General features: G+C 55.3%; 2 protein-coding genes across 4 annotated transcripts; one reads left to right on the top strand and one right to left on the bottom strand.

The window, feature by feature from the left end:
* Window positions 1-516: 516 nt before the first annotated feature.
* RTN2 (reticulon 2) lies at window positions 517-9,666 on the bottom strand. Of its 3 annotated transcripts, XM_039245078.1 has the most exons (10): window positions 9,496-9,666; window positions 7,599-7,643; window positions 7,006-7,476; window positions 6,642-6,899; window positions 3,152-3,359; window positions 2,673-2,811; window positions 2,451-2,520; window positions 2,280-2,326; window positions 1,283-1,341; window positions 517-1,021 (listed from the first exon to the last, which is right to left on the bottom strand). In XM_039245078.1, exons 1-10 carry the CDS (start codon window positions 9,527-9,529, stop codon window positions 940-942), a joined length of 1,413 nt encoding a protein of 470 aa, XP_039101009.1. In that variant the 5' UTR covers window positions 9,530-9,666; the 3' UTR covers window positions 517-939. The 3 variants fall into 3 exon arrangements, with proteins under 3 accessions (XP_039101009.1, XP_039101026.1, XP_039101016.1); XM_039245085.1 differs by lacking the exon at window positions 517-1,021 and having other exon boundaries at window positions 1,338-1,415; XM_039245095.1 differs by lacking the exons at window positions 6,642-6,899; window positions 7,006-7,476; window positions 7,599-7,643; window positions 9,496-9,666 and adding an exon at window positions 5,721-5,783.
* Window positions 9,667-10,940: 1,274 nt separating this feature from the next.
* PPM1N (protein phosphatase, Mg2+/Mn2+ dependent 1N (putative)) lies at window positions 10,941-14,741 on the top strand. The gene is made up of 5 exons (XM_039247176.1): window positions 10,941-11,858; window positions 12,683-12,800; window positions 12,880-12,985; window positions 13,071-13,131; window positions 14,329-14,741. The coding sequence occupies exons 1-5, from the start codon at window positions 10,941-10,943 to the stop codon at window positions 14,395-14,397; spliced, it is 1,272 nt and encodes a 423-aa protein (XP_039103107.1). The 3' UTR covers window positions 14,398-14,741.
* Window positions 14,742-14,744: the final 3 nt, after the last annotated feature.

The raw sequence follows: 14,744 nt of genomic DNA, 5'->3' as shown, positions 1-14,744 counted from the left end.
TCCCAATGCAAGTAGAATACTGAAGGGGTTGGATGAGACACATTTGAGAGAGGCTAGACACGGCTTCCTGACTTATTAGATACTGGGGGTGAGGAGTTAGGAATCCAGGATCATACCTAGGTCTCTAGCCTGGTGACAAAGTGGCAGAGAGGCCATCCCTGAAGTGGAAATCAGGTAGAACAAGGAAAAGGTTGGGATATGTTTGTGGAGGGAGTCATCCAGAAGGCAGCTGGGCAGGGGTCTGAGACTCGGGTGCGAAGGCTGCCCCGTAGGCAGTGTGGGGATCGACTAGTGATGTCTGCCTGGAGCACAGGCCTGGAGAATGGCTGTCAAAGGCTTTGGCTAGCCCTGGGACAGAGGGACGCTCAGCATCATCTCCTCAATCATTTCAGAATATAAACGGATTATGAGGGAGCTGCTTCCGGAGAGTTGGGGAAGATTCTTCCTTGGATATCACTTAGGTGCTTTTCAGTGCAGGACGGTGAACTCTGGAGGAGGCTGGAAGCACAGGAGGCCTTGGGTTTTCCACAGGAGTCTTTATTACAGTGTAAATCCAAGCTCAGGCCTCCCCTAGGCCCCATGCAAAGCCCTGGTTTTGGGGCTAGCGGCGTCCAGGAGACACCAATCTCTCACGGCGCCTCCAGCGGCGGGGTCGCGGAAGTGCAGGGCGGGCGCCGTATCTAGGCAACTACAACTCCCAGCAGGCGCCGCGCGGCCAAGGTGCCTCGCCTTTCCTGGACTCCTAGAGCAGAGCCTCTTGGGAAATGTAGTCCTGGCCGCTCAGGCAATTTGCACAAACTCCCTTGTGCGAGTGATCCAGACACCCGCGGGGGGAAATGGCTCGGGCGGAGGCAGAGGGAGGGTGGGGGAAGGGAGATGGAGTCGGGCAGAGGGATGCAGGGGGTGGGGGCAGGCGTCCCAAAGGCAGAGACACCCCTTTCATTCGGCTTTGGCTTTGGATCCAGAGACTGCGGCTGCTGCCGAAGCGAGGGCTCCGGACCCTGGGATCTTAGCTCGGATCCTGAGGGAGAAACAAGTGGAGTTATAGGCTGGGGCAAGAGACGGATAGGAGTCTGAGAACCAAGGGGAAACAGGGGCCGGGGAGCTAGCTGAGTGCCCGAAGCCAGCCCCTACCCTTCACCTGATGGCCTTCATTGGGACTATCACCCTTTGAGAAGAGGGTATTGGCCCCAAGAGGTTTAGGAACAGGTAATATCTTGGGGAGGAGGCTTCCTAAGCTCCCCCCTTCCCCATCCCCTCCGTCTCCATCCCATGCCCTTACTTAGCTTTGACGTGGCTCAACTGATTGGTCACCAATCCGACATACTGGTCCATCTGGGCCTGGGGAGACCAAGAAGGAGGGATTGGAGGTGTTCTTCTCCCCAGTTCATTCAGGAGGCTGCTTCCTCTGCCACCTCCAAACGAGAAATTGGGGAAGGTGTCCACTACTCAACTCTAAACTTAGCACAATACCCTTGGAAATCAGAAGTTCAAGCTCAAGTGTCCTTCATTTGGGCTGAGCTCTGCCTGGGGAATGATGTCAGGTAGATACACAAGAATTTGCCAGAAGTCTGCTTCCTGGGCATGGCTATTAATCTTTGAGTGAGTCCTACGTGCGTGTGTCTGTGTGTGAGTCGGGTGAGAGTAGAGGGCACTAGTGGTGGTTGTCAAGTTCCTGCATGGATTGACTTAAGTGCGAGTTTAATTCACAGTGTTATTGACTTTGAGAGGCTTTGGTGATTCCAGCGTGGGAGGGACTTAGTACTATCTCTGGCAGACACATTGTCCTCAGCTGTGCTGGAGAAATGAGTGTCAGTCCCTCTGCCTGTCTCTGGATAAGATATATGTCAGTGGGTCTCTGCTTGTCAGTGTTCTGGACAACAGTCATCCGACCAGATATCGACCAGATATTGAGACGTCAGTCCCTGGCAGTTTCAGGGGGAAAGCATCAGTGAGGCGACCTGCCTTGGGGTGGGGCATGTCCGTTGGATCCTGGTTCTGTAAGGGGACACCAATCAAAATGCTTGTCTCTGGCTGTTGAAACATATTGGTTAGACTCTAGCTGGGAGGGGCCAGCAGGCAGACTGGCGGGGACATATGTGCCTGGCGGGGACATCTGTCAGTCAGTCCCTCTTTTAGGAGCAGAAACACCAGTCGGTCCTCCTGTCTCTGACTGGGACATCTGTCCATAGGACCCTGGCTGTGGCAGAGGTGGTGGGGGTAGTCAGTCCACCCATACTTGGTTGGGACACTGCTGACCAGGGTTCTGTCACACTTACCTGGTGTTGCCGGTACAGCAAGGGGACAGTGAATAAACCGATCACTCCTGCAGGCACAGAAATGGGGGTCAGGGTTCTCCCAAGAGGTTAACAGCTCCATCTAGAACCCTGGCCCCCACAAACCCCAATGACCCACCTCCCCACCTGCTCCCCACACCCTTCCCAGCTCACCCAGAATCAGAAGAGTCAAACCATTGAAGACGGCACCCACGAAGGTCAAGATGTAGAAGAGAAGGGCCAGCTGGGGGTGAGGGTGAGGGTCAGCAGAGCCTAGGGGGACTCCCCAGGTTGTGAACTTACCCAGCAATGGCCCTCCTGCCCCCCCGCCAAGGGTAGCAAGGAGAATATTGGGAATCCAGGAGGGAGTAGGAGGGAGTGGGGGTTTCGGGGCACCTTGAGGGAGTCCACGAGATCTTCTACCAGGAAAAAATGCCGCAGCTGGATGGCCAAAGAGACCACTCGGGAGGCAATCTGCTGGGACAAACGTTCCATCTGCTCCCGAGTCAGGGTCAAGTCCACATCCAGATAGGCCCTGAGCGGACAAAGGGGAATAAGGCAACTCAAGGCATGGATCAGCCCAGGCTGACGGTTGTGGCTGGGATAAGGGCAAGAAATGGGGGCTGAGGAGAAGGCTAGGGCTTTTTAGCCCCAGAGACGGCTCCGGTCAAGGTCAGGGTCAGAAGATGGGATCAAGAATTAAGGGTAAGAGGTTAGTTTCAGAGGTTAGGGCTGAAAGTCAGGGTCAGTATCAGGTTGGAGTCAGAAACAAGAATAGGATGGGCCATGAGCAGTGCCTGAGTTGAGGTCAACGGTCAGCTCACCCAGCACTGGGGTTTAGACAGAGGTCAAGGTTAAGGGCCAGGGGTTCTCACTGGAAGGGGTTGGCACCGTCGCCCCGGTGCACGGCCTGCAGCACTTTTCGGTAAACCCTGAGAGAGATGGTGCCGCAGAGCAGCAACAGGGCCACATGGGCGGTCACGGACACGATGCTAAAGTGCAGGAGGCAGAGCAGGGAGACCATGAGGCCTGTGAAGACCACGCCTGATGTCTTTGTGTCCTTCCAGTACAGCAAGTCCGCCACTGTGGAGAGAGAGGGGCCGATCAGCCTGGGCTTCGGACCTGGCCTGGCTGATCTCTTGACCTCCCCCTTCCCGACTCAGGGCTGAACCATGACCTCTTGACACAACTGGCCTGGCCCTGAACTCAGTTTCCCAATTTCTAGTTGTCTTCTTTTATTCTGAGCTGCTTCCCCTCTTCTCCTGGAAAACCCAAGTTAACCACGTAGCAAGTGCCCTTAACCTTCGTCCCTCCCATATATTATGGTCGGATACAATTTTTAGTCATTATTTGTGAAAAATGGAACCATATAAATACTTCTTTTGTTTTTGTGTTTTAGTTAGAAAGAACGTGTGCGAGCAGGGGAGAGGGGAGTGGGGAGACAGAAATCCAAGCAGGCTCCACTCTCAGCACAGAGCCCGACCTGGGGCTTGATCCCACGAGCCTGGGATCATGACCTGAGTGGAAATCAAGAGTCGGACACTCAACCAACTGAGCCACCCAGTCGTCCCCATATATATATATATATATACTTCTCTGTATCACACATATCTCATTCTTTTCTCTCCTAGTCAGTTGGAATAGCTCTTAATTCATTCTTTTCTTTTTTAAGTTTATTTATATATTTTGAGAGAGAGAAAGAGAGTGCGAGTGGGATAGTGGCGGTGGGGGGCGGGGAGAGAATCCGAAGCAGGCTCTGGACTGTCTGTGCAGAGCCTACTACGGGGCTCGAACTCACAAACCATGAGATCGTGACCTGAGCTGAGATCAAGAGGCTGTTTCTGAACTGCCTGAGTCACCTAGGCGCCCCTGAATTCATTCTTTTTAAGGTCTTCATAATATTCTGTAGTGTAGCTGCACTACATTTCATTCAACCATGTATCTATTGCTGGGTCAATCACTTTGTCTCTCTCTCTTTTTTTAATTTTTTAAAATGTTTTATTTATTTCTGATTTAAAATGCTTTATTTATCTCTCTCTCTGAGAGAGAGAGACAGCGTGAGCAGGGGAGGGTCAGAGAGAGAGGGAGATACAGAATCCTAAACAGCCTCCAGGCTCTGAGCTGGCCATCAGCACAGAGCCCGACACGGGGCTCGAACTCACAAACCGTGAGATCATGACCTGAGCCGAAGTTGGACGCTTAACCCACTGAGCCACAAGTCGCCCCTCCCTTTGTCTCTTAACCCTCCTTCCTCAACCGTGGTGCAAGCACCAGCCTTCTACAGATATTCTTACATTCTGCAGGGAGGTTCTAATTCTGAGATAGGATCCCAGAGTTGACATGGCTGGATGGACTAGTCATATCTTTTTGAACATCATGAATATTATCACATTGCTTACTAGCAAAACTATTAAGTTTGCACTTCCAGGGGCAACTTTGAGAGTGATCTTTTCCCAGCATCCTGCCCAGCAATGGTTATTCTTGTCTTTTCATTTTTTGCCTGTCTGACAAGTATAAAGTGACAGCTTCTTGATGCTCCCACCAGCACACTTCTCTAAGACCTAAATGCATTAAGGACACCACCCTCCTTTCTAAGCCCTAACTCAAAACTCTGACTCCTTTCTGAGATAATAAGCTCACCTCACAAGCCCAATCTGAGCCCTTACCAATGACTTCCAGACTCCAACGTTTTATGTATTTATTTTGAAATGGGCTCTACGCCCAAGGTGGGGTTTGCACTCACGACCCCGAGACCGAGAGGGGAGATCAAGAGTTACATCCTCTACCCACCAAGCAAGCCAGGCGCCCCTCCAATGTTGCATTTTGCCCATCTAAACGTTCAACAGCCCTACAAATAATATGATCCCACCTGAGCCTTGCACCCTTTCAGATCCCCCCCCCACCACTCCCTCTGATTGAACTCTGACCCATCTTGACTGGTCCCCCTCAGAGTCTGACTCTCCTCACTTCTATACCCTTCTTAGACACACCCTTCCACACACCTCTAACCCGGGCAGGCCTCCCCCCACCCGCAATGCAGGGCCCTTCCCTGCAAGCTCCCCAAGGCCAGTGCCCGTGGGTGGGGGAGGGGCCGGGTCGCCTGAGGCGGGGTCTAAGTTTAGGCACGCTGGGGGGAGGGGGCCTGGCCAGCAGCTGTGCTGGCCTGTCCAGCTCCTGAGTGACAGCACCGCCTGGGCCTGGGGCTGGGGGAGGGGACCTCCCTGCTCTTGGGCCCCAAAGCCTCCGCTGGGGGGAGAGAGGACCCCATGCTCCCTCCACGCCCTCTCTAAACACCCCTGCAGCCCCCCAGCCTCAGCCTGCAGCTCTGGGGAATCCGGGGCCAGTAGGAAATGTACCGGCAGATTTGAGGGACATAATAGAGACTCTGGACCCGTTTACACTGTCCCCAAACCCCGGTCCCCCCAGCCCGCTCCAAAAGCCCACCTTTACTCCCCATCTCCGTTCCGAGTGAGAGGCTGCGGACACCGCTACTTCTCAGGATTTTGCCCACTTCAGTGGAACCCAGAGGGAGGGAATAGGGGGCGGGGCCCCCTTGTACCCAGCCAATAGCTCTCCAGAGAGGTGGGGACAGTTCCAAAAAGGGGTGGGTCTTTCGGTAAACATCCCAAAGCAATAATGTCTATAACCACGGCGTTTATGGAGGCTAAGCGTATTTAAGAGGAAGGTGGGGTCTATAACTGGCCAATGGATGCGGCAAGGCAAGAAGAGAGTTTTTAAAAGCCGGAGAGTTTACTTCTAAATGCCCCGTGGCCACATCCAGAAGACAGCCTTATTATTATTATTTTTTTTCCGGGATTTGTCCTATCCAAAATCAGCCTCTAGGAGGAGCACTCTTAAAGAGGGATTACTTTTTATTTATTTATTTTTTTATGTTTTTTTTTTTTAATTTCTAGGGGACAGAGAGAGAGAGAGACAGTGTGAGCAGGGGAGGGTCAGAGAGAGAGGGAGTCACAGACTGAAACAGGCTCCAGGCTCCGAGCCGGCAGTCAGCACAGAGCCCGACGCGGGGCTCGAACCCACGAACCGTGAGATCATGACCTAAGCGAAAGTCGGACGCTTAACCGACTAAGCCACCCAGGGGCCCCGAGGGATTACTTTTTAGCCATCAGCCAATCCTAATGCTCAAAGAAGGGCTAACTTCTCAAGTGGGAGGACGAACTGTATAAACAGCCAATGGCAATCTTAGATAACGGGGAAAAAATTTTTTTTAAAGGGTGGAGTTTATCCCCAGCCAACATCAGTACCGCCTCTTCTCCACCTCCTCGCTTCCTTCCCGAGGTTGGTCCCTTGAAATCCCATCCCTCCTACCCTCTCTGTAACTCAAAAGAGGATCCTTCACTTTACCTAGAAGGAGAGGTTCCAGTGTGAACTCTGATTGGTCCGCGCTATCCAGGCACTGCCCCGTGATTGGCTCCCGCTCCAGATGCCCCCATGGCTCTTCCTCTTTCTGGTCCAGTGAGGGCTCATCAGGCCAAGAGTTCGAATCCCGGGATTGGGATGGGGACGGGGTACCAGCCTGGGGAGTTCCAGAGCCCGGGCCGGGCTGCAGAGTCAAGACTTCCGGAGGCGAAGACTGAGGGACTCCGTGTTGCAGGTCCAGTTCTGGCACGTTAGAAAGAGAAGGCTGTGAGCTTTCACCTTGGAGGTGTCCTCAGGAGTAGACCACCCACCCGCTGTGGCTTCGATCCCAGCACCTCGGACATCTCACCTTTCCCAGCCTCTCCAACCTCTGATCCGTCAGGCTCCTCGTCCTCCAGCGGGGTGGAGCTACTGGTGGCTGAGTTTTCCCCGGACCCCGTTCCCTGGGCCGCCCAGTCCAGCCGGTCGAGCTGGAGCCCTAGGTCCTCCAAGGGGCGTTCGACTGGAGGGGCAGTGTCGGGGTCACCGCGGCGCCCAGGCTCCGGGGATTGGCTCAGGCTGGGGATGCTCTCCAAGCTGTCGCCCAGGCCAGGCTGAGGGGGTGGCTCTCGCGGTTCTGAGACTGAGCGGCCCTGGGGCCGGGGGCGGCGGGCAACTGAATCCCGGCGCGCCCCAGAGCCCACCACACCATCGAAGGCGATGTAGGAGAAGGTCAGCTCCCTGGGGGTGCCCCAGTCCTGCGACGTGGTCTCTTCCTCGTCGTCTTCTGAGAATTCTCGGGCCGTGTGAAGCTCCCGAAAATCCGAGTCGTCGTTCCCTCCTGCAGTGAGCAAAGGAGGGCATAAGCTGCTCTAAGCAGGCCCCTGACCCGCTCTCCTCAAACCCCCTACTCAGCTGTGAGCCCCTTCAAGGCCCGCTCTCACTTCCTCCCCCTCCACTTACCTTCTGTGGAGTCAGGGGTAGAAGAGGCTGTAGACGGAGCTTCTTCTGTGAGAGGGAAAGAACCGAAGATTCTTAGAAGCTTAGACTGTCGAAATCACAGAAGTGTGCCAGTCCTGGAAACTTGGATGGTCTGAATCAAGGAATCTTAGAATATTTGAATCACAGGACTTTTAGAACATTCTATATACAGACTGTAAAACCTTACTGTACTGCTATCAGAAGCTCAGCCTTGTAAGTTCAAATAGCCAGGAATCTTAAATCTTAGAGTCTTCAAATTAGGAATTTTAGGAAGTTTCAATTAGTTCCTTCTTTCAACAACCATTTATTGAGCACCTGCTATATACCAGGCACTGTTTCAGACTGAGAATACACAGGGGAACAAAACAGACAAAATCCCTGCCCTCATATAACACTCTGTGGGGGAGGTAGACAATACAGAATTAAATATATGATGTTGGGTGCTGAGTGCAGAGGAAAATAAAGCAGAGTAAGGGAAAAGAAATTGAGAGGGTGCAATTTCAGACAGGGTGGTCAGGAAGACCTTCTTCCTCTTCTTCTTCTCCCTCCTCCTCCCCTTCTTCTTCTTCCTCTTCTCCTCCTTTTCCCTCCTCTTCTTCCTCCTCTTCTCCTTCTTCTTCTTTTAGTGAGCTCTATGCCCAAAGTGGGGTTTGAACTCATGACCCCAAGGTCAAGAGTTGCATGCTTCACCAACTGAAGACAGCTCGGCACTCCAGGAAGACTTCTTTGATGACACTTGAATAGAGGCTTGAATGAAGTGAGGAAGCCATACAGATGTCCAGGGAAGAGTCCTCCAGGCAGAGAAAACAGCCCAGTGCAAAGGCCCTGAGGCAGGCACTGTGTTGGGCATATTTGAGGAACAGAGAGGTATGAAGGTATGACTGGAACAGAGTGATTGGGTGGGAGATGAAAGCAGAGAGGTGTTGGTGGTGGGGGTCACGTAGGGCCTTCCTTTGGAAGCCAAGGTAAGGACAAGATCTTAAAATGTTGGGATGATACTCTAAAGTGCTGAAATAACAATTCTTGGAATTTTGGCATCTGGACTCCCAAGACATGCAAGTGGCGAGGTTTAAGAATGCTGAAATTCTCAGCTGTGGAAACCACAGGGGTGTGAGACGCAGAATGCTTGACGAGGACTGTTACAGCCCTGGTCTCAGAGATCGTGAGGATCAGATAAGGCATTTTCAATGGTGGAACTTAGCCCCTCAGCTAGCTTTGGGCTTTCCCTATGGGAGATGCTCCATGCTGTTTGGAAACTGAAATCAGATGCCCCCTGCCCCCACTTCGCTTTGGCAGCTGGGGAGTCGGCGGCTGGGGAGTCCGGAGGCCCGGAGTGGAATGGGTTACTACTAATCAGTGGTAAAGCCCACTAAGGACCCAGGAGTCCTGGCCCCAACCCAGGGATGGCTGTGTCCAAGGGACAATTTGGGCGAGGTCGGGACAGCCTCTGAGTCTGGGCAAAAAAACGGAGGTGGGATTCGAAGACGGATGATGCGGGGTCTAGATCCCTCTTCTCTATCTTGGTTCTACCCCTCCATTCAACTCCCCTCCCCGCCGCCTGCGGCCAGCACCAGGGCGAGGGGACAGCTCCCGGCGAGCGTCCTCATCTCTGGGTGGGGTCCGGCGCCATATCCCAGAGCCCGGCTCTCCTCCCGCCAGCTATTTCAGTGGCCCCCACCTCCGCCTCGACTCACTCAGGTCCTCCGGGCCAGGTCGCCCCCGTCGCCGCTAGACTGCGGGGGGGAGGGGAGAGCTTCCTTTGTCTCCTTCGCCTCCTCCCCATCCCAATTCTCCCGCGGCCCGGCACGGAGGGGTTGCTGGGGAGGAGCCCACCCGGGCCTCTGAGCCCCACACCAGGCCTGAGCCTCCCCCTACTCACTGCAGTGGGCGAAGACCGGCAGGACCTGCCCCATGGCCCTCCTCGGGCCTGCATCGGGACCCCCGCCCACTCCGGCCACGCCGCCCTGGGCCTGGGGCCTCGGGCGCTCATCTCCGCCGCGCCCACGACGCCGCCGCCATCCTCGCTGCCTCCTCCTCCCGGGCCGCTCCAGCAGCCGCCGCCGCCGCCGCCGCCCTCTGCTCCGCTCGGCTGGGGCGGGCGGGGCCGCGGTGGGGAAGGCACTGCAGCGCGGGGCCGGGGGCGGGGCCAGAGGACTAGGGGGCGGGACCTGAGGAAGGGCGGGGGGGCCGGTAAACACTGAGGGGCTAGGGGAGGTGGGGAGTGGCTTTTCTATAAAATGGGCGGGGCTAGAAGGTTTTACTACGGGGCGAAAAGGCGCGGGGGGCGGTCTGATGGGCGGGACCTAAATGGAAGGGGGCGCGGCCTCTAGCGGAAGAGAGGCGGAGCCTAGGATAGGGTAGGGGAAGGGGCTCAGGAGGGAAAATGATGAACGAACCTAGAATGGAGGCGTGGATCTCAGAGTGGGGGTTGGGGCGGAGCTAGGGGAGGTTTTCAGGAAAGGGTATAAAGATTCTACCGCTCTGAGGTAGGGTCTGAGCTGAGATCCTAAGAGGGATTGGACAGGAGAAACTATTTAGAAAGTTTGAGAAAAGGGGGGGAGCTCAGATACGGGTGGGGCTTAAATTAATTTAGAATTATGCAGGTAGCTGGGCGGGGTCAAATACCCAGGAGGTAGAGGCGTGGCCTAGAGAAAATACAGAACAACATGCAGGGCCCTTCTGGACACGGCCCAGAAGGTAAGCAGAACCCACTACGAAGAGGGCAGTTTTGGGTCATCAGGATGTAGGGACTGAGCCTGTAGTTCTGAGGCGGAGCTAGAACGGAGAAAATTAGGATGTCTGAGGCTATGTGCTTGAATGGATGGGCAGGAACGGGAAAAGAAGCAACTGAAGCCCCGGGGCAAGACCCAAAAGTGGAGGGGTCGAACTAAAAAATAAAGGATTTACAGATTTGGACACTGGGGGGCGGTACCACTGAAGTGGGCGGAGCTTAGAGGGAGCAAGGCTGGGGATCCGAAGCCGAGTGTGGAGAACATTGATTCTAGAGTTCGTTTCCCTGCAACCCTGTTTACTTCTTCTATGACTCAGTTTCCTCTTCATTAAACCGGAGAGGATGTAAAATAGTGGTAGCACGTGGTAAGTGTAAACTTACTATTATTATTTTACGTGATCCAGATCCCAAACGTCGCTTTGAGGTGCAGGAGAGCGGACACCCAAACCCTTCTAATAACTCGAGTGCAGGTCAAGGGCATAGGAAGGAGATTTAGGTGGTTTAAAATCTCACAGCGGAGGGGATTAATGGAGTGGCGGGGGGGGGCGGGGGGAAGGTGTAGGGTGAAGGTTTCTTGATCCCAGGGCTGAAGGATGGCGGCCTTTGCCAGCCTGCTGGAGTGTCTCCTCTGGCCAGCTCACAAAGTACAGGAGGCAGAAGAGGAGGAGGAGGCGGGGCGGAGGACTCAAGACGGGCCTCGGTCGCTCCTGGACGCGCCGCGATGCGTCCAGCGGCCACACGGGGGTGCGGCCGCGTCTTGGGGACTGCGCTTTGGGGCGAGCGCTGTGCAGGGCTGGCGTGCGCACATGGAGGATGCGCATTGCGCTTGGCTCGCGCTGCCCGGGCTACCCCCAGGCTGGGCTTTCTTCGCGGTCCTCGACGGCCACGGCGGGTCTCGAGCCGCCCTCTTCGGTGCGCGCCACCTGCCCGGCCACGTGCTTGAGGCGCTGGGCCCGGCTCCCGGCGAACCCGAGGGAGTGCGCGGGGCGCTGCGCCGAGCCTTCCTGAGCGCAGACGCACGCCTGCGTGCGCTCTGGCCTCGTGGCGAGCCGGGGGGCTCCACCGCCGTGGCGTTGCTTGTCTCCCCGCGTTTTCTGTACCTGGCGCACTGTGGTGACTCCCGAGCGATGCTGAGTCGCGCCGGCGCTGTGGCTTTCAGCACCGAGGACCATCGGCCCCTCCGACCCCGGGAACGCGAGCGCATTCACAACGCGGGAGGCACCATCCGCCGCCGGCGCCTCGAAGGCTCTCTGGCAGTGTCTCGAGCACTGGGCGACTTTGCTTACAAAGAGGCTCCGGGAAGGCCCCCTGAGCTGCAGCTCGTCTCCGCGGAGCCTGAGGTGACCGCCCTGGCTCGCCAGGCGGAAGACGAGTTCATGCTATTGGCCTCTGACGGTGTGTGGGACGCGATGTCTGGCGCTGCCCTGGCGGGACTGGTGGCCTCGCGCCTCTGCTTGGGCCTGGCCCCGGAATTTCTCTGCGCGCAGCTATTGGACACGTGTCTCTGCAAGGTCCTGGTGGCGGGGCTTGGAGTCATTGAGGGAAAGAAGTTAAAGGATCTGGGGGGGTTGGGATTTTGAGAAGATTCCTCAAAGAGGAGAGGATAGGGCTCCACTAAAGGGCGTGGCCTGCCGGAGTGGGCAGGGCCAAAATATGGAGAGAGCGGAGGCTGAGGGCCGCTTTGGGTCACGGGGAGCGCACTAATAATGCAGGATAGGCAGGATAGGCAAGTGGGAGGGACTTGAGAGAAAGGGCGTGGCCTTTGGAATGGGAAGCCCTAGGATTTAGGAGTGGGTCCTGAGGTATAATTAGTGCTAGAAGGAGGCGCAGTTGGACAGCGGAGTAGGAGGAGCTTCGGGGAAGGGGCGTGGCTCTCCGATAGGGATTGGCTAGGACAGCGAGAGGGCGTGGTCTAGGTGATTGGTCCTGGTGAGAGGACTTTTTTTTTTTTAATTTTTTTAATGTTTTATTTATTTCTGAGAGAGAGAGCGCGTGATCAGGCGAGGGTCAGAGAGAGAGGGAGACAACAGAATCCGAAGCAGGATTCCCGGCTCTGAACTAGCTGTCAGCACAGAGCCCGACGCGAGGCTCGAACCCACGAACATGACCTGAGCCGAAGTCGGACGCCTAACCAACTGAGCCACCCAGGCGTCCCGAGAGAGGGCTTGGTTTAGACTGGCAATTGAGCAAGACTTGGGAGAAATGGGCCTAACTAGATTGAGGAGGAGGGCACTAGACCAATGAGATTGTTGCAGGCTCTGCGTGCAAGGGCGTGGAACCGTGCTGAGGCATTCAACCGTGTCCCACCGGGCTCTCTTTTCTCCACTTTCTCCAGGGCAGCTTGGACAACATGACCTGCCTCCTGGTCTGCTTCCCCGGGGCCCCCAGGCCTTGCGAGGAGGCAGTCAGGAAGGAGCTAGCGCTGGACGCAGCCCTGGGCCGCAGGGTCGCCGGTGAGCAGGCTCCGAATGCGTAACGGGAGGGGTGGTCAGTAAGCAGGGACACCCCCATAATCCCTTGCCTCCTTCTCAGAGCTGTATTCCTCTGCTCAGGAGCCCCCCAGTCTGAACACGGTTTTCAGGACTCTGGCCTCAGAGGACATCCCAGATTTACCTCCTGGGGGAGGGCTCTACTGCAAGTGAGTGGGGGCGTGGTGAGGTGTAAGGGGGGGAGGGGTGATAGACGGAGGGATCCCCTCCTGAGGGTCTCTCTCTGCTCTCCAGGGCCGCTGTCATTGCTGAAGCTTATTCTCGGCTCTGCCAGGCCTCAGGAGGGCGCTGGCAGGTAAGAACCCTCTGTTCTTGAAGGTTTCTCTTAGAAACATGCAACTCAGTGTTGGAGAAATTGAGGCCTATCTCCTTTAGTGTTGGAGAAATTGAGGCCAGAGGAGACAAGCGACTTGCCTCATATGTTAATAAATTCTCACTCCTGGCCCTGAAGCAATGTGGTAGACATGATGGAGGCAGGACAGGGTGGGGGTGGGGGGATGCAGAAGTAGAGAAGACTGCTCCTCCTCCCAAGAAATGTGTCCCCTGCATTGCTCTGTAAAGCCCCATTAATCTTCCCAAGCACGACCCCCTTCATCCATAAATAAGGCAGAAAAATTCAAGGAATGTTTATGACCAATCCCAAAGCCTGGATGTGCTGCAGAGACCCTCCCTGGGACGCCTCCGAGGATGGTCTGGGTCCCGGATGAGAGAAGTGGCCAAATGGGTCCCACATACCCTACAAGAATTTGGAGCGGTGCAAAGAGGTGGTGGGTGGAGCCACATAAATGAAGGCACGGGGTGGGAGTCACCACCTCAATGGGAGAGAGGGAGCTGGGGCTCAAGCCTGCAGACCTTTGCATGGGCGAGAAGGCAGTTCCGGTAGTATCACTCAGGGGAGCGAGGGGCTTGTTGACAGTTTCCCAGCATCAGAAGGATGTATTTGTCCGGACTGTTTGCATCGCAATTGACAGAAGCCCAGTTCCACCTGGGAATGCAAGACAGGGGACTTAATAGGTCAAGTAATTGAAGAGTTGGAGGCATGGCTACATCCAGTTGTCAGATGATGTCATCATCTCTCAGTTTTATTTGTTCTGCGTAGACTTCATTCCCAGGCAGTCCGCTCAGCCGACCGAGCCACCCAGGCGCCCCAGTCTCCGCCTGAGGTAGCAAGAGTTCCAGCCCAACATTCCCAGTGGAGGAAATACCCCAGGTGCCCAGTAGCTGAGGCACTGTTTCCACAGCTGGTTCTCACTGGCCACCCTGGACCACATGGCTGACCAGTCACTGTGTCTCTGATTGGCCAGACTGGGGTCACATGCCCATCCCTAGCGCGCAGGGCTGAGGTCCACTCCACCCAAACCTGATGGGCTGAGAGATGGGGAATGGGAATCCCGCAAAGGAAAACAGGAGCACTGTTTCCAGATTACAGGGGTGCAGATACAGAGACCCGAGAAAAGGTTCCTATTGGCCATTTCCACCTTTTGTGTTACAGAAGGGCCCAAATGGGGCTGGAAGGCTCACTGGCGCCCATTCAGACTCTTCCTTGGACTTGAAGGCCTGACAGCTGTTGCCCTCTGTGGACCCCTCTCCCAGGTGGGGCCTCAAAGTCACTAAGGAAGAAAACTTCCCTTCCCCAGTTACACAGATCAGCGGAAGGAAGACAAACCGATGGAGGAACCCCAGAATGCTTATTTCCCTTTCTCCTACTTCCCTCTTGCAGAAAGTCTCATGAGAAGGGGAAATTCCACTCATCATCTGAAAAAAACAAAACAAAAAACAAAAAAACACATCCAATGTTTGAAATATTTCAAGCTGAATGGACCCTTACGTGATCACACAGTTCAGGGCGGCTGGGTGGCTCCATTGGTTAAGCGTCTGACTTTCGATTTCAGCTCAGGTCATGATCTT

The sequence above is a fragment of the Hyaena hyaena genome, unplaced genomic scaffold (genome assembly GCF_003009895.1).
Source record: "Hyaena hyaena isolate Hyena2069 unplaced genomic scaffold, ASM300989v1 scaffold_9, whole genome shotgun sequence".
NCBI classification, from domain to species: domain Eukaryota; kingdom Metazoa; phylum Chordata; class Mammalia; order Carnivora; family Hyaenidae; genus Hyaena; species Hyaena hyaena.
This window is presented reverse-complemented; position numbering and strand designations above follow the sequence as displayed.